The 18,426-nt window shown below is 42.8% G+C and overlaps 1 protein-coding gene across 1 annotated transcript in view; it reads right to left on the bottom strand.

The window, feature by feature from the left end:
- Positions 1 to 6,756: 6,756 nt before the first annotated feature.
- CRHBP (corticotropin releasing hormone binding protein) overlaps positions 6,757 to 18,426 on the bottom strand; it is a 12,484-nt gene continuing 814 nt past the window's right edge. Inside the window, exons 3-7 of the mRNA XM_029941216.1 lie at positions 18,171 to 18,416; positions 17,058 to 17,268; positions 14,529 to 14,677; positions 10,846 to 10,963; positions 6,757 to 7,519 (exon numbers count right to left, since the gene is read on the bottom strand). Of these exons, the coding sequence (XP_029797076.1) occupies positions 7,362 to 7,519; positions 10,846 to 10,963; positions 14,529 to 14,677; positions 17,058 to 17,268; positions 18,171 to 18,416 (882 nt within the window). The 3' untranslated portion in view covers positions 6,757 to 7,361. The remainder of the gene's footprint in view (positions 7,520 to 10,845; positions 10,964 to 14,528; positions 14,678 to 17,057; positions 17,269 to 18,170; positions 18,417 to 18,426) is intronic.

Here is an 18,426-nt window from a genome sequence, read left to right as displayed (position 1 = left end):
CACTCTGAGAATTGGAATCAGTACTGATTTGTTATAATATCCTCAGACAAATGCCCTCAAATCACTTTGAATGCCATGTTTTGATAAGGGAGTAATGACCAGAAAGCTTTCCGAGTCACTGCTATATGGGCAGAAACCCTCTGTGAAAGCGGTGTCTCGGACTTTGTTCTTTTTTTTTTTTAATGGTATTTTTTTTTCCCTTTGGAGAGAGCTTGTGAGCCTGTAGGGGAGGGATAGGAAGAGGGGGATAGAGGGTCCTAAGTGGGCTCTGTGTTGACAGAGTTCTGCACGGGGCTTGAACTCACGAACTGTGAGATCATGTCCTGAGCTGAAGTCATATGCATAACAGACCCAGGTGCCCCCACACTTTGTTCTAGTAAGAGTCTCGAGCAGAGTGGTGCAGTAATGTGGTCAGGCTTTGATGTCAGATCCCCGGAGTCTGAATCCTGACTTTATTGCTTTCTATGTGATTTGAGGCAACTTACTTTTATCTCTCTCTGCTTCAGTTTCTCCATCTAAAAATGGAGACAGGCTTAAAGTTCTAACTCACTGGAAGTTTTTAGAAGGGTGCAAAGCACATATTAAGTATTCAATAAATATTAGCCTTTATTATTTACTTAAAATTAACAAAGCCAAACATTTCTCAATGCTTGTCCATCTTAGAGAGGTTTTTTGTTTGTTTGTTTGTTTTGTTTATATGCCTATAGCCTTATAGAAAGTTATACCTTTCTCACGCCTTCCTACCGTTACCCTGGGGTTGACATTTCAGTGTCCCTTAAGAGGCACTCAATGTAAGCACATGAGTAGGGGAGAGGTGGGGAGAGAGGGAGAGGGAGAATCCCAAGCAGGCGCCACGCTGCCAGCACAGAACCCAATGCAGCCTCCATCTCACTAACTGAGAGATCAGGACCTAAGCCGATAACAAGAATTGGTTGCCTAATTGACTTAGCCACCCAGGCTCCCTCTTTTTCAGAGAGGGAGAGAGAAAGGGAGGGAGAGATGGAGAGTGAGCCCACAGCAGGGGAGGGGCAAGAGGAGAAGGAAAGGGAATCTTAAGCAGGCTCCACACCCAGCATGGAGCCTGATGCAGGGGTTGATTTCACAACCATGAGATCATAACCTAAGCCGAAAGCAAGGGTTAGGTGCTTAACTAACTGACTGATGTCTCTAACAATCTGATGTTACAAAAACAACCAGCTCTTTTCTTTTTACCGTATAAATTCTCATCACATAAAAGACCCACCTCTTATTTCCTTTAGTACGCTTCCTTACAGCATCTAAGATGAAGTTATATTACTAAAGCCTTGGCTTCTAAACAACTTTTCTTGGAAAGATACAGTCACAGGGTCTGCCAGGGGCCTAGTGTGGTCCTTGACACGAAGGCTCTCTCATGAAAGAGGTCGGTGCTCCTGTTTGTACTTAACACGTGAGGAGGCTACTGCTGGGAGAGGGAAAATGACTTGCTCGAGGGCCCGTGGGTGATTAGTGGCTGAATTAGAACTCAACCTCACATCCCACTCCCAAATCTGCTTCCTTCCCCCCACTCCCCATTCCGATGCCTGCACTCATAGCACTAGATCTTGTTTCTAAAGCTGTGTCTCTGGTCCATCCTTTCTACATACGCAAGATTGCACTCGGAGCTGGCCCTAGACAAAACTAAGGAAGTGTGCTAAGTTTGTCTTTGACAGCACCCCCAAATCCACAGCAAGCTCTCTTTGGCTTCCCCCTACAGACTCTCAACCAGCTAACAGTGTCATCAGTTCCTGGCTGGCTTTTCCCAAGTGCCTTCGTGTTGGGTTCATCCGAGTCCTCCTCCTTCTCTCAGCATCTCACACTCTTAATCCACCCACCACACTCCCCTTTATTCAAAGCTTACTGGCCAATGCTATGTTATGTCATCATGCTTAGCAATATCTTATATGGCCAAATTCATTACTAATTTTAAGTTACATCCTTAATCACCTCTACCTGGTTTGAATTTTTTAGCGCAATAATGAACTCATCAATGACTTGCGTAATTAAAAATACATCCGAAAGACCAGAAGGAGAAGGATTTCAAGGGTGCAAATTTTGGTGCTATTCTCAGTAAAGTGTGTCCTCTGCTGTCCCTCAAATCATACCACATAGTCACTCATCATAAGGGCTTGTGCTTTGGCCCTCTTGATGACATTTATAACACAGAACACACTTTCTTGCACTTACAAACCTGGAGAAGGGAGGGAAGTCAGCAGAGAGGGGTCCATCTTCTTATTACAAAAACCCTGTATCTAATAACCCACCTCGTCACAAAGATGGCGGTTCTCTCTAGCCCATCCAGCTGTATGTCCTTGTAATGTTACGTCTTCCCCTGTAAGCACAAAACACTTCTCATTTTCAATGTTTCAGCTGCCGAGGGAATGAATACACCGTTGCTACCAAGAACAAAGCCCAGACTCCAATTTGGAGACCTTGATTTTCATTATGTTTTTAAATGCTCAAATCAAGCCTTCTTTCCCTACCGGTATTTCCTCTCTCCCCTCTCTGCTTCTGCACAGTTTATCTTACCACACAAAGAAGAAACATTTAAATGCAAAGAGATAAATGGATGGTAATCATTACAAATGACCCATTAGAACTGAAGCCATTTAATCTGCTCATTTGAACATACAAAGGCGTATCTCTCTTCTGAAACACTACACTGAACAGATAAGAGTGTATTCAGATATAATTTCATGTGATTATCTTATAATAGGCGCCCCTAGCCACCATTCTCTATCAGGTGTTGTTAAGTACACACACTGCTTACCAATAAATCATGTCCATCAAATCTTTATTTCACAAAGATCCTACTTTGCAGGCAAACTCTGGCAACATTGCCTATTGTTAAAATAGCAAGAAAAGAAAACTTGAGAGAAGAAGCTGAAAGAATCTTTGCTATAAAAAACTGTCCTGTGTTAAATGTATATTTCCTCTCTGAGGAAAAACTACACAGCAGGCCATGAAAACTCATGTAGTGAAAGGCAAAGTTAGAAAGTCAAATATAAGGGGCACTTGGGTGGCTCAGTAGGTTAAGCGTCTGACTTCGGCTCAGGTCATCATCTCATGGTCTTTGGGTTTAATCCCCGCATCAGGCTCTGTGCTGGCAGCTCAGAGCCTGGTGCTTGCTTTGGATTCCGTATGTCACTCTCTCTCTACCCGTCCCCTTCTCTCTCTACCCGTCCCCTGCTCTCTCTCTCAAAAATGAACAGACATTTAAAGAAATTAGAAAGTTAAATATAAAGGCAGAAACAATAAGGTGCTATTATGGACTTATTTTGCAGCTGAATTAACCAATGAATGTTTTTAACTTATACTGAAGAAAGGGCAGCCCAGTTTGAGAAGATTAATTTAAAAATTACTTTCACCCATTACTTACTCTTGAAGCAAGGATTCTTATCCTGAAACTTAGGATGGGCTTCAGGGTCCCACGGATGCTCAAAAGTTTAGGCGTGTTCTCATGTATATTGGGCTTTTGTCCCTAGGAAATGTTCTATAGTTTCTGTCAAATTTCCCAATTTTCAAATCTAAGAATCAGTGATTCTTCTAATTAGATTAGATTCTTTAAGGAATATGGAAAAGTTAGATACAATGATTTCAGTTAAACGTTAGTGTTTATGAGATCAAAGATGTGCATTTGAGGTATTTTTCTCTGGAAGACAATGCGATCAGGCCTGTCTGGAGAGTTGCGACAAAATCTGACGGGAAAATGAGAGAACAGCTGAGAGTCGGTTTGAGGCACGCCCCTCGTGTGAACTGTGGTGACACTCAATGCTGTGCCCACATCCTTACCATCAGCACCCTCATCATCTCAGTAACTTAACGTAATACAAATTTACTTGTCATTCACACAGAGTCCAATTCCCGATCAGTAGGCAGCCTTCCGTGTGTCATTCAGAGATCCAGGATCCTTGCACCCTAGGGCTCTCTCTTCTTGTATGGTCTTGGATTCCTCCATTAGAACCTTGATATCTTGCCGGTAGGGAGGGGAGGAAAGAGAGGGCATGGAGGATTCACATGAGGTTTGGACATCATTTTTACCCATATTCCTTCGAGCAAAATTCAGCCCCATGACCAAACCTAACTTCCATGAAACTGGAAATTATAGTCTAGCTGTATATTTAGGAGGTAGAAGAAATGACTTTTGGTGAACACATAGCATTTCTGCCCTCTCCTCTTACATGAAGGAACAGTACCAAGAAGAGGTTGGAGGTGAAGAAGACATGCTGCTTTAGATACTAGTTGAAAGTCCATTGTTATTGGAGACCAACGTCTCTCAACAATAGTGGGCACGAGAGGCAGGAAGTAGAAACGTGTCCGAGGATATAGGGCAGGCACAGTTACATAAAGCTTAGGAGGATAGATACTCAGAATGTCAGGCATGGAGGCAGGAGGAATTTGGGAATTCAGGGATCAGCAGGAGAGCCTGAGTCACCTAGCTGGTATTCAGGAAGAGGGAGGGCTAGGAGTGGAGGCAAGAAGAGAGAGAGGAGAGGAGGTTCTGGCAAGACCTAGAGTAAGATAACCACGAGCAGGAAGGTTACACCACAGAGATGAGGGCTGTACACAAAGGTAGAGCCAAGACAGATTATTTGCGAGGTGGCTCCTTCATGACCAGAACCTACAGACTGGGGTCAACTATAAGGAGAAACATGGGAACCTGTTAAGGCCTGACATGGTCCGCGCTCAAGCGTTACCAGAAACTTTATACTCTGCTTCCCAGTCACAGACAATAACCCAGATTAACCCTGGTTTCCTCACAAATGTCCTGGGATGTGAAGGGCAAGGGGTCAGCACATATCCCTCCTCCAGGGAACAGAGCCAATGCTCTCTTAGAGTATGGAGGACCGGGGGCGGCACATCTGCTTATAAGTAATCAATAATAAAAGTAGCGGCTGGCATGTATAAGACATAGCTTTTGGGCTTTACTTATGTTTAGCCACTTAATCTTGACAAAAATGTTTATTTGAAAAAGGTACCTTTATTCCCCCAATTTTACAGATTAGAAACTGAGCAGTGAGACTTATATGTAACTTGCTCAAGTGAGTGGCAGAGCTGGGATTCCAAGAAGTCTGGCTCCAGAGTCCATGACCTTAACCACTGAGCATACTGCCTTTCTTACAACATCAAGTTTGGCCAGAATTTCAGATAACATTTACTCACTTAGTGAAGGTGCCAGTGAGGACACACCACGTAACTCTCTCCCGATATCCCATCCACCATTTTGTTTCCAGAAAACTGCCCCATGCTTTTGGAATGCAGACTAAGTCAGGGATATCCAAAGAATGCCTTGGGCGGTTCACCAGAGGGACTGTCCTCTCAAAACACATGTATTCTGTTGCAGTGATAAGCTCTGAAGTAAACATGCCACAAATGAATGATGGCAGATGGTCAGGGTGAGAAGGGCGACACCCAGTCCACCCGTCTTAGTGCAGTGAGGTTGACTAGCTTACACACTGTCCCTTAGGAATAAAAGCAGGTGGTTCAAAGCTCCATGGTAAAACACTTGCCTCTTTACCTCAGACCGTGTTCTGTACTCAGCATAAGGGGACCGTAAGGATTAAAAGCCAGACACTGCAAGCAGGGATGTGACTGCATACACTCTTAGCTTGCTAAAGGGACTGTGAAAAAGAAAAGGGTTTACCTTCATATAAGTCATTTCCTATGAAATAAGGAATCCAGGGTCTTATGTAACTAACCAGGAATTCTATCCATTCAGGCGCTTATTCATTCATCTCCGCCTTTATCCTACCATTTATTCATCCACCCACTCATTTATCCATTCGGGCATTAATTCATTCATTTGCTCAAGTCTTCACTCATTCCAAAGTATCTACTGAGCCAAAATTTGTGCCAAATCCTAAGTATTTTAGCACTCTCATTCCATAGTTTTCTTTCTGTCTGGTTTTCAAATTTTATTAATGAGCCCAGTGTATAAGATTCCAGTACATTTCATTAGAAAATGACCTTTATATTAAATATACTTCAGGGGGTGCCAGGCGGCTCAGTTGGTTAAGCGTCTGACTTCAGCTCAGTTCATGGTTCGTGAGTTTAAGCCCCGCTATGGGCTCTGTGCTGATAGCTCAGAGCCTGGAGCCTGCTTCTGAATCAGTGTCTCCCTCTCGCTCTGCCCCTACCCCACTAGCACTCTGTCTCTCTCTCTCAAAAATAAACATTAAAAAATTTTAAAATATATGTTTTGGGGATCATAATTAGGCCATTAAGTAGCGTATCGTCTGCCGCTTTCATCCATTAATCTAAAATAAAGAGTTCACCTAGGAGTATTTCCTTTTTTGCTCAGGACCTCAGTTTTGGCCCAATCCTGTCTTTTATAGACCACATGCTAGGTCCCCAACCGAACATGGCCAAGTCTTAAGTCAACAGTAAACTGCCCTCAGTCCCAAAGAAGTACTAAGACTTCTGCAAACATTTATGAGAACTGTCCTTGTAAGAAGCCCACCCCGTTGTGACAAAAACATGTATTCTCAGTTTTCTTGGACTGTGGAAAAGGGATTCCTGCATCCTGCTTCCCTATCAGGACCGGTCAGCGTTGTGTGTGCAAACACCGCAGCTTTGCCTTCTGCTCTAAGTCATTCTGCTCTCGGGGCCCAGAGTTGTACTAGCGCAAAGACGCCAGACACGACTTAGCTCAGCATTTGGCTCTGCATCACAGGAGAACATTATTTTCTGGGGGTAATAAGGGAGGGGACGACTCAGGAAAACAAAGCACAATGCCAAGGCGCCAACATTCTGATGTATTTATTCATGTTTGTATTTGTGGATGAAAAATTTTTTTTCCATGCTCCAGAGTTTTGTAAGAAGCAAAGTGTTACAAATCAATAAACAACAGCTACAACTATTATCTATTGTAAACAGAATAATATGCAGAAAATAAACATAACAACTACTTTGGTATATAGACATTGAATTGTTTTCTGTTCTAAGACTGATCTCAACACTGCCATTTTTATTTCTTTGTTGTATTTTCCCTTGAGATACAACTTTTTAGTGCCCATTGCGTTGCACGTGCCTTATCAGTGCAGGTTTGTAGCATACCAAAGAATTATAGAAAACCTTTTTTTCTACCAAAGGCAAAGGAGGGCTTATAAGCTGCCATGTGGTCATCTATACATCACAAATGAAAAAGAAGCAAGGTACAAAAATAAATGCACGCTTGCACACACACACACATGTGTGTGTATGTGTATGTGTCTGTATAATGTGTGTTCAAGCCTGGGAATACGGACTGGTATGGAAGGCTCTTACCTAGCTGATCATCAAAGTCATTTATAATAGCCATTAAAAACTCACTTAGCTAGCAGCATGTAAATCACTGGGTCGGTTATTCAAAGAGTAGGCAAACAGATTTCTTGGATACTGTTTCCATTTGGGTTTTCCAGTTCATACGGTTCCAGCTGGCGGTACTCAAAAGTCACACGATTTATGTGCTTTCCGCTGGAGACCATGCGCACCACCGTATTGTCACAGCCGATTTTCATTTGGGCTATAATTCGTGGAGAAAGTAAAAGTTTCCCTGCAGGTTAGAAACCATTCCTGTCGATAAGATCATTTAAACACAAAGCAAGCAAGAGGCCTTATCTTCCTCCCACTTACTCAAACCATGGAGCTGCCATCAGGGGTAAGATGTTGTTTTCACTTTTATTACAATGTATACTGAATTGTAGAACGCTGAAATTGAACTTAATTCTCCTCATGTGCAAAAACACTGTTAGCCAAAGAAAACTGGTGGAAAGAGGAGTTAAAAAGAAAATTGCAGGCCCAAAATGGTGTCCCTTAGACCAAGGTCCCAAACTGGGGCTTAATACTTACTTTAATTGTAATTTCAACCTCCCCCAGAAAGACAGACTTAACCAGTCAATCAGGAATTTTCCCATCACTGTTGAGGAGTCTGCCACGGGGGCCCTCTCCATCCCCGAGAAGGAAGATGAGGTAATCTGGAGGATAAGACACTTTGCTTTTCCCCTCAGGGAAAGCGACCTGCCTGGGCAATCCTTTTCTTTTGCCAGATTTCTTGTCCTACACTCCTATAAAAATCTTCCATTTGGGGGGCGCCTGGGTGGCTCAGTCGGTCAAGCCTCCAACTTTGGCTCAAGTCAGATCTCACGTTCGTGGGTTCGAGCCCCGCATCAGGCTCTGTGCTGACAGCTAGCTCAGAGCCTGGAGCCTGCTTCGTGTTCCGTGCCTCCTTCTCTCTCTGCCCCTCCCCCTCTCATGCTCTGTCTCTCTCTGTATCAAAAATAAATAAAACATTAAGAAATTTTTAAAAAAAGATTGGAATTAGATTGTTTCTAAAAAAAAAAACAAAACACCAAAAAACCTTCCATTTTGTACAACGCCTTGGAGACCCCTCTACTTGCCAGATGGAATGCTGCCCCGATTCATGAATTATTTCATAAAGCCAAGGAGATCTTTAAAATTTACTCAGTTGAATTTTTGTTATTTAACAGAGGCAATAAGATGTCTCTTTGCACTTTTCATATTCTCCTTCCTTCGAGGCTTCCTTTACCAGGCAGGGAAGGCTGTCCGTCTACCCCCCACCTCTGCTCTAGCTCAGAGTTCTCACCAGGGGCACTACCGCCCTCTAGGGACCGGCTGGAAATTTGCAGGGGTAGTTTTTAGTGGTCATAGTATCTGAAGATGCACGTGGCAGTTAGTGGACAGGGCTAGAGGATAGGGTGTACTCATGAACTTTACGTAGACTAAAAAAAATCACCTGCTTGTTATTTTCTGAGCCTACGTAATAACTCTATTTTACATATAAACAAAATCATTTGCACAGTTTAGATATACATGAACATACTTGTGTTTGTTCTCTTATTCACCTACACCTTTTTAATCTTTTTTTTTCTGTGCTTCTTACATGGAATGGCTTCTGATATCCTTACTTCTCTTAAATTCAATTTTATTCATCATTTGTATAAGCATCTGGCAACGTTTATGTCTATCTTCTAGTGCAGATGTGACCAAACAATTATATATAGAAATTCATACTATTTTTATCTAAAATGGACTGGGGCGCCTGGGTGGCTCAGTTGATTAAGTGTCTGACGTAGGCACAGATCATGATCTCATGGTTTGTGGGTCTGAGCCCCATGTCAGGCTCTGTGCTGACAGCTAGCTCAGAGCCTGGACCCTGTCTTTAGATTCTGTGTCTCCCTCTTTCTCTGACCTCCCCTGCTCACGCTGTCTCTCTCTCTCTCTCTCTCAAAAATAAAAATAAAAAAATAAAATTTCTTTGATTTCTCCACTGTCAAGCTGGTCCCTGAGGCAAGATTTCTCTGCCCTGTGATAATTTTTTTTGCTGTTATAATTTTGTCCCTCTCCCCCCCCCCCCGCCCAATTTTGTCTCTATAAGGCCTACAGCATCCTGAGAAACATGAGCATTATCATTGCACTACAGGTACTTCATAGGCCTGTGCCTGGGATCAAATGAAGTAAAACAGCTAGATAATTATTGAGGTTAAGGCCAATTTAGAGACCTTAAAAATATAAGACCTATACTTAATTTTATAGAAGCACCAGGGAGTCTAGGTTAAGCTTCTATGAGGAGTCCACATTTAATTTGCTTTAAATGATTTGAAAGGTCATTCTTTTTCTGATCTTACTCTGAACTTTAGTATACATAATATGCTCTGTTCCCTTTGTTAATGTGCATCTTATTTACTTATTACTGGACAGACTTGCACCAAAATTACTCTGGCTTTAATTACCTACATTGTAAGGCAAGAGTATTCTTTAGACCTTAATCTACTCTTCTTACCTACTGCAAATGCATCTCCTCACAGGTGCCCTCCTTAAAGGAAGGATCCAGTTCCTCAGAGAACATAGTAAGAGGTGAGAAAAGCCACAGGTACTGATGGTTTAAATGAGCAATTTCCAGCCACCCTCACCATACCTGAGCACAATCAAATGGAAACTCTTCACTGATCCCTAACAAAGAATATCTGGTTCTGTCTGACCTGCTGTGCACTGACCTGGTCTTTTATTACCAATGACCACTTTTAAATTTTAGAATGTCTTTCAGAGGCTGGTTTTGCTCCTAGAAGTTGGGGGCATTCAAGCGGTTCTGAGAATTTCTTTTTTTTTTTAATTTTTAAAGATTTTTTATTTATTTTTGAGAGACAGAGACAATGCGAGCAGGGGAGGGTCAGAAGAGAGAGGCAGATACAGAATCTGAAGCAGGCTCCAGGCTCTGAGCTAGCTGTCAGCACAGAGCCCCACGCGGGGCTCAAACTCACAAACTGTGAGATCATGACCTGAGCTGAAGCCGATGCTTAACCGACTGAGCCACCCAGGTACCCCAGTTCTAAGAATTTCTAATAAAGCAAATCACTTTTTAATTTATGTACTATGAGTAATACATACATACACATATATTTATAAATGTTATTCAGATGATTTTATTGTTATATTATTACTAATTGATGATATATCTACTTTAATTATAGTTTTTAATTAGTAAACTCTTTGAGCCAGAGGACAAAAGCAGGGACCTTCAAGAAGGTGGAAAGAGCACAGAACAAAAAAGTTTTGTCTTTTTTTTAATGGTCTTCCTCAGGGCCAACCTTAAACATGCACCTGTTCCTTCAGATGTTTCCTTCCCAGTGTCAGATATTTGGATAATGCTTTCACCATATATATGCTCAAGTGTAAAATCCTCACATTGGCTCAATGTACAAAATGGAAGTTTTCTTGGTAAAACTGGCCTTCCCAAGTATAAAAACTTGAGATGTTTTGTTTAAGAAAGTATCAAGTTTTATTTTAGGAATCTTGATAGGCTCATAAATAGTAATCAAAGACATATCTCACCAGGACCGTGAAAGGAATAGCAGAGGTCAGCCAAAGGCATCATCTTGGAAGGGTCCAGTCCAGTTCCTCCCAGCAGCTCTACAAAGTCTCCTATTCCCCCACAGCCCGCTGAGGGGTTCTAAAAGAATCAGGCAGCAGAGAAAGATATATTCCAACCAATTACAGAAGTCAAACCATCTGACCAATTGCAAGTTGGTGAATTTGCTCCATCTGCGTTGGACATCCTGGCAGGGCCATTCGATTTAATACCCAGAACTCCGGAAATTAAAAGACATTTAAAAGAAAAAAAAAACCCGTAAGAACTGTGCTTCTAAATTAGTTGAATAATCATTTCTTTAAATGTGTGTGCATTGAAAAAAATTTTTATCAGCTCAAGGGCTGGCCTGATGCAATGGGAATCTGTAAACTCCACATAAAATGAATGAACATCGAATCTGAAAATACTTTGTAAATCATTTGGGCTTACATACAGGATTATTTCCTAACACATACAGTCAGAGTTTCTATTAATAGATAGGCCTTTCACGTCAGTTTTTCCTTCAATTCACCTTTTTCCCTCTTCTTCATAAAGTACTTTTCCCACTATTAGGATGATCTTTATCATTTCTATTGGCAGGCATTTAGATTAGTTATAAGAACACTAAAAGAAAGAAGAGAATCCTAATTTGGGGCTCAAGCTAGCTAAAGTCACCTTTGTCTTTCTCTTCCCAACTAAAACTAATTTATTTTGAGCTACTCAGAACCAGAACATATTCTCAGACTTGGTACAATCCACTGTAACAACTGGTTTCTGCTTCCCTTCTTCCTTTCCACACTGCTCTGTCCACACTGCCTATTCACACTGCCTTGTCCACCCTGCCTATTCACACTGCTTTGTCTACACTGCCTGTCCACAGCAATTCCTGCACTTCACTTTTCCCACACAAATAAAGCAGCCACTCTCACTCCCAAATGTGGTGGTACTTTGGGCCACCTATTTCCTGAGGTCAGGGCTGCTGGCCTTTGTGGGCATGTGACCTGTGCTCACAGAGCCATACAAGGGCCTGTTGCTTACCTTAATTCTCTGCTGTCATCATCTTGAAATTTTAATATATTAAAAATAAGGGCCCCCACCTTTTCATTTTGCACTGTCCCCCACAATTACACGGCCAGTTTTGTCCATGATCCTCTTTTTTACTGAGGCACACTCATCGAGAGATCTAGTGCAGAGGGGCGAGGGGCTCAGAAGTGAGCCGGAAGGACCCTGCTGCATACAGAACAACATCTAAAACAGACAATGTTAAACATCCACATAAACACACACTCACACATGCAGAAGACACTGAGATGCAACCAGAACTAAACAACCAAGTAGAAAATAATAGAATACCAACTGGGTGGCCAGTATGAGGAAGCAGGTGGGGACACACCTTTTTTAAGTGCCTACTGTAGGCCGGGTAGGTCCTATGCCTTGACGCTCTATATCACTTCATCCAATAATGACACAAAGGCTTATCCAGCCCCCTGTGGACAGGGCTTATGCTCTTGTATGAAGCACTGAATAAGAGGTGAAGGGGAAAAAACCTTAACTGCCTTTCCCTTGAGGAGAGGATGGCCAGGGGGAGCTTCTGTTAAGACTAAACTTTCCACTTGGTTCTTCAGGTTCTAAATTTTAGCAGGAGGTGGTGAAGGGGAAAAGGCAGGCCCCCAAGAGATAAATGGGAAGTAGGGGGAAGAAGTAGGTGCTAAAATGAAGGAAACCAAGCAAAGAAACAAAGAAGTTAGACACACCTATTCCTTGAGGTGCAGTGACTTCTCTCTCCTCTTCCCAAACCTCTCAGCTGTTCTCAGGCACGAGAAGCACTACCCCACCCTGTTGTGTGCAGCTCCCCAGGAGTGCCCCCTAGGCTTCTCTGTGGAGGTTCTGCCTCTCTGGACTAGGCCACTATCATCTCTTGCCTAGACTGTGACAATGGCCCCTAGGGGCGCTCCCTGCACCACTCTGGCCCCCACAGCCCATGCAAAGCCAGAATGGTCTTTACTTAATAAATTCTACGCCTCCTGCCTTGGGCCTTGTTAATTAATCTGGTCCTGAACTCAGCATTCCCAGCGATCCGCATCCCATCCGAGCATCAGCCAATGGATTATGTTGTTTTCCTGCCTGCACCTTTTCAGTGGTTTCCGCTGCACTCAGAATAAACTCCAAATCCTCAGTATGACCTGCTGGGCTCTCCACACCCTGGCCCTGCCCATCTCCCTGATGTCGTCTCATATCCCCCCTTCCTCATACCTTTCCTTCTTTGTATTTCTGAACGTCGACTCCTCCCTCTGAGCCTCTGTACTACCCTCCCCTCTGTTCCTGGTCCTTCCAGTGGCTGCTGACTGCTTCTTACCTACCACTAGCGTTTTACTTTAAATGTGTCCTTCTCGGAAGTTTCCTTTCCTGACCACCTTATCTCTAGGAGCTCTGGCCTACCCCGCTACCGCCTTGTCTACCACACCACTCTGCTTCATTTTCCGTAGGGCACTCACCACTACTGCAAGCGCATTGCGCTTTTGCTGAGCTCAAGCCGCCAGAATGCAGGTTCCCTGTGAGCAGGAGCTGTGCTGCATCTAAGATGGTGACTTCCACATGGAAAGGGCTCAAAAAATACTTTGTAAAGGAATAGATGGATGCCTAGAACACTGCAGACTTTTAACATTTTTGGGGGGAAAATACCAAAATTACTCCTCACAGACTAGAATAACCAAAGTGCAGATCTCCTGACCTGTGATCATGCTTGTCTGTCAGGAATAACGTATAAGTGATCTCAGGACAAGAGGGCTATGCCCAAGACACCTGCTTATTCTGGTCTTTATCAGAGGATCATTCTTCCACTAAGGTTCAATTTAAAAAAGCCAAAAAAACCCCCACAACAACAACAACAACAGGCACTAGCTCATGAATTCAGGGCTTAAAGGAAATTAGATATACACCTATTTTTAGTCCTGGTCCTAATTATTTGGTTTTTGCCAAATCTACTTAAAAAGGAAATGAGAATGACCTAGAAGGAAGAAGCTAACAGGGCAAAAAAAAAAAAAGGAAAAAAAGGTCAAGCTCAGCATTAATTGTCAAGTCCATACAGAAGTTCATGGGAATATAGGTTGATGGAGATTCTCAGCTAATATTTTCATGCAAAATGAATTGAATTAAACATAATGCAACAAAATCTTCAATACTCTACCGTATTTTTCAACCTAAAAATCCAAATTTGTATTTTATGCTACACTTAGCATTCCTTCACAACACGACAGTTCTGTCAATGAGACACTTCCTTCATGTCATAAAAAAAATTCTGATAATCAGAAAAACAGCTGTGTAGATGACTCACACTAGGTTCTGCTAGGAGGGAATTTCTGTAAAAGAGGCGAGTACAAGAGAGTTCAATTGTAATTATATGCCACCACTTTCCCAATTCAAAACGTTTCTTACATCACAAGAAAAACAGTCAAGTAATCAGAAGGCACCTGAGTGTGCACCGTGCATCGGGAGGGAAACGGAAGGGGTCTTTCATCCAAGCAGGGAGGGCAAGCGATGTGCGGTTAAGTCAACGGAAGAATATAGTCCCACAGTTTACTAACGTCCATGTTTGCCCTGTATGATTCCTCCTCCTCTGATAAAGCTGCGGCCTTCGTAAATGATGGGAAGTAAGAAAACAACTCACCTGTGACTGCAGACCATTTAAGTGTCCCAGGGTGAGATCAGATATTTTGATAACCACAGGGTAAATTATGGAGAAGCTGCAGTTTCGATGCAGATGCGGGACGACCAGGGTAAACCTTCCATTTGGGGTCTGGGAAATGACATTGCAGGCTTTGTGGAAAAACAAAATCACATTGTCACTATGTGCTAATCTGGGTTCTTAAAGAAAGTTATCCTATCTGGGGTGACTGGGTGGCTCAGTCGGTTAAATGTCCAACTCTTGGTTTTGACTCAGGTCATGATCTCACAGGTTCATCCAACTGAGCCCCGTGTTGGGCTTCATGCTGATACTGTGGGTTCTGCTTGGGATTCTCTCTTTCCCTATTACCCTCTCTGCCCTGTCTTCTCCTCTAAATAAATAAATGTTTTTAAAATGTAATAAAAATAGAAATTTATCCTATCCTTACTCTAGGCTCCTTCTCATGGTCGAGGTCCATGTGGTCTGGAAGGGAACACGCATCACGAGGGCAGTCTGGATGGGGAAGGAGAGGTGCGCAGAGGTGGGGGTGCGGGTGGGCGTGCGGGGGGATGAAAATCACCGGTGATGTGTGGACATGGTCAGAAGGTTCTAGGAGGCAAGAGTGCTTCAAATCTCAGTCTCAGGGAGTTACCTTGTTAACAACAATCACAAGACTTCCATTAATAATCGAGCAAACAACACTAGCTAGTAGAAGTTCCAGAAACACTTCGTTAACTAGGGTCCAGTTCCAGCTGGAAGTCTAGAAAAACAAAAGCTCAAAGGTGAGGCCAGAACTCAAAACTTGCCTGTCTGAAACCTTCATTCATTGATCTTGAAACCATAGTGATATTTTTAAAATAATGAAATAAATAAATAATAAAATAGTTACAAAATGAACTGAGAAATATAGTAAACAGGCTTCTGTATGAATAAATATTTGCTGGGTATAAATGGCAAATTGACTAAAAGGTAAAATATTAATGCTTAACTTAAAAGACTTTTTCATATATCTATTTTGTATTTCAAATCTAGACTTATAAAAAGCTTATTGACCTATGAAACTAGAAGCATCAGACTTTTGCTGATTATGAGACAAAAGTTTCCGATTGATCAGAATAGGTCAGAACTACCCTTTCCTTCTTCTTATGTTTACACTTAATTTCAGAAAGAACTGAAGAGTTCTGAATTTTTTTTAATTTTTTTAAATGTTTTATTTATTTTGGATACAGAGAGAGACAAAGCATGAGATGGGGAGGGGCAGAGAGAGAAGGAGACACAGAACCGGAAGCAGGCTCCAGGCTTTGAGCTAGCTGTCAGCACAGAGCCTGATGTGGGGCTCGAACCCATGAACGTGAGATCTGACCTGAGCCGAAGCCGGAGGCTTAACCGACTGAGCCACCCAGGCGCCCGAGTTCTGATTTTTTTTAAGTGTACTTATTTATTTTCTTTGAGAGAGAGAGTGAGTGAGTGGGGAAATGGTAGAGAGAAAGGGTGAGAAAGAATCCAAAGCAGGCTCCACACTGTCAGCACAGAGCCCAATGTAAGGCTCGAACCCACAAACCATGAGATCATGACCTGAGCTGAAATCAGTATTCAGAGGCTTAACTGACTGAGCCACCCAGGCACCCCAAAGATTTCTGATTTCTAACCACACAAAATATAGGAAAAACATTTCATGTTGCTTTCTAGGATTATTCTAGCTCTCAAAACTGGCCTTTGGGGGGGTGTCTTTAAAAAATTCTTTTTTTTTTAAATAAAAACTGGAATATAATACATTATTCTTTGGCAGATCAGGCCCCATTCTTCCACCATAAGAAGTGTCAACATTAATACTATTGTATGCAACCAAAAATTAGTGATGTTTTCTTTTCCTGATTGAAAAAATATATTTTTCTCTGTTTAACTCTGTAAATATATGTATCTATTTCTCTTAATGGGGAAAAATAATAAGCAGGTGTATGAACTCATTTTGATTAGAATAACGTGTTTTAGGCCTGGGCTGTTCAGCTTTATATAGCAGCTGTGTTTGTATCCATCAGAAATGGAATAAGTTAGAGAGGTGGACTCAGAATTAGAGGGCACAGCTGAGGGCCTCTGGTCCAATCCTTTGCTCAGGACATGAAATCTGTTTACCACACCCCAGCTATGCAGTCTTTCAGCCTTTGCCTAAATATCTCTAAGACTACAACTTTCGATCTGGTCCCTTGGTTAATGGAATGACATGGAGGGATTACAGTTTGTCACTGAATCCATGATCATGCCTTAGAAGATTAGAAAAAAATACAATTCTACCCACCAAAACTTAACATCCTACCGAGGCTGGGAAATAAATTAAAAACTGAATTAATTTTCAGAGCAATGAATAGGAAATATCCTTTAGGTCATTTCTAATGACAAAAAACTTCCATTCAAAGCATTCTTCACTTTAAACTTCTTACATTTGGTGCAATCACATCACCTATGAAAAGGAGATTGGACACTCCCTCCCTTCAAGTCCTTCCTTCTAAATGAGAAGAGAGGGAGCCCACTTACGGAAGAGGTTGGGATCTGTCTTTATGGTTACTGTGAATCCGTTTCCAGGTTCGCGGACTCGGAAGAAGATCATGGCCACATTCTGGGAGGATCTGATGCTCCTTCGGCGAAGACCACTGTCACAGAAATCTGTGTACCGCTCAGCAGTGGGGAGAGGATGATCCTGGGAACTGGGGAACTTCTCCCCCTTGAGAATCCAGCCGTCAAATACCTTCCGACAAAAAACAAAGACGGAGATGATCATTTCCACCAACTCCTGAAGTCATGGGTGTATTGAAATGTTACCTAGCAATGCGCCTTCTGTCCTATGTCCATTCGTGAGCAAGCGACAACCTGCATTGCCCTGCCCACTTGCTTTCCATCTATATATTTTTTGACCATGAAGATTCTTTGTGAGTATTATTATTATTTAATGGTTGGGTTTTTTCTTTACAAACCTTAAAGTATCCAAAGTAAGTAAACTTCATTATACTCTATTTTAGAATGTCAGCCTCCATGGTACGTGAAACTACAGACAATATACATTTTTATCCTGGTCATACTTTCCACACATCCCATCGTCAGAAGAATTCCACACAAGCATAATTTGGGTTTCAGTTTGTCTCTTCCTTCTCCTCCTTGACATATAAACAAAGTATCTCAAAACTAACAAAACAAAGAAACTGGAACTGCAAATTCACCTACTTGCCCATGGTTCTTTGTGCCCACTTTCCTCACTTTGTAACTTTTCTTTCTTATTAAAATATCAAGAACTGCTTCAACACTCAGGCAGCAATGGCTGTTATGCCCCTCTGGGCTTTTTACCTTCACCTGTTGAAGTTTGTTTGTTGGACAAAAGGACAAAGCCTGTTAACGTTACTGTGAGAATCACCACAGGTCCCCAACTAGGTCTCGAGCCTAGTTCCATTGGCAAAATCACCAGCTGCAAACTGCTTCCCCGGACTGGTGCTCTTCTCACAGGAGTTTGACAGATTCCAAAATCATTCCACGGGAGGTTTTCATCATGATCCTTTTAACGCGGCCGTGTAACTCTATCAACCGTCCCGGGCTTAGACTTCGGGGGGCATGCGCTAAGGCTGCGGGACTGGTCCTCGCCTCCCCCCTGCCTCAGACTAGCCTGGCTCTCAGCATCCCGCCCTGCGGCCAGTGCCCTGTGCTTCCAAACCGGGTCGCCCGGGGCAGCGGCGGCGCCAGTCCTTCTGGGTCAGTTTTCCGGGAGCACAGCGCTTCTCCCGCAAGTTCAGTCAAGTCCCTGGAGGCGCCCGGGGGCCGGGAGCGCACGGACGGGAATTCAAACCACGGCGGCCGGCGGGTCGGCGCCTCTCCCGCTCGGCCGCCCGCGGCGCCCGGCTCACCCCGCTCGGAGCCC

Source organism: Suricata suricatta, chromosome 6, assembly GCF_006229205.1.
Source record: "Suricata suricatta isolate VVHF042 chromosome 6, meerkat_22Aug2017_6uvM2_HiC, whole genome shotgun sequence".
In the NCBI taxonomy this organism is placed as follows: Eukaryota; Metazoa; Chordata; class Mammalia; order Carnivora; family Herpestidae; genus Suricata; species Suricata suricatta.
Note: the sequence above shows the minus strand (reverse complement) of the source record. Positions and strands in the feature narration are given on the sequence as shown.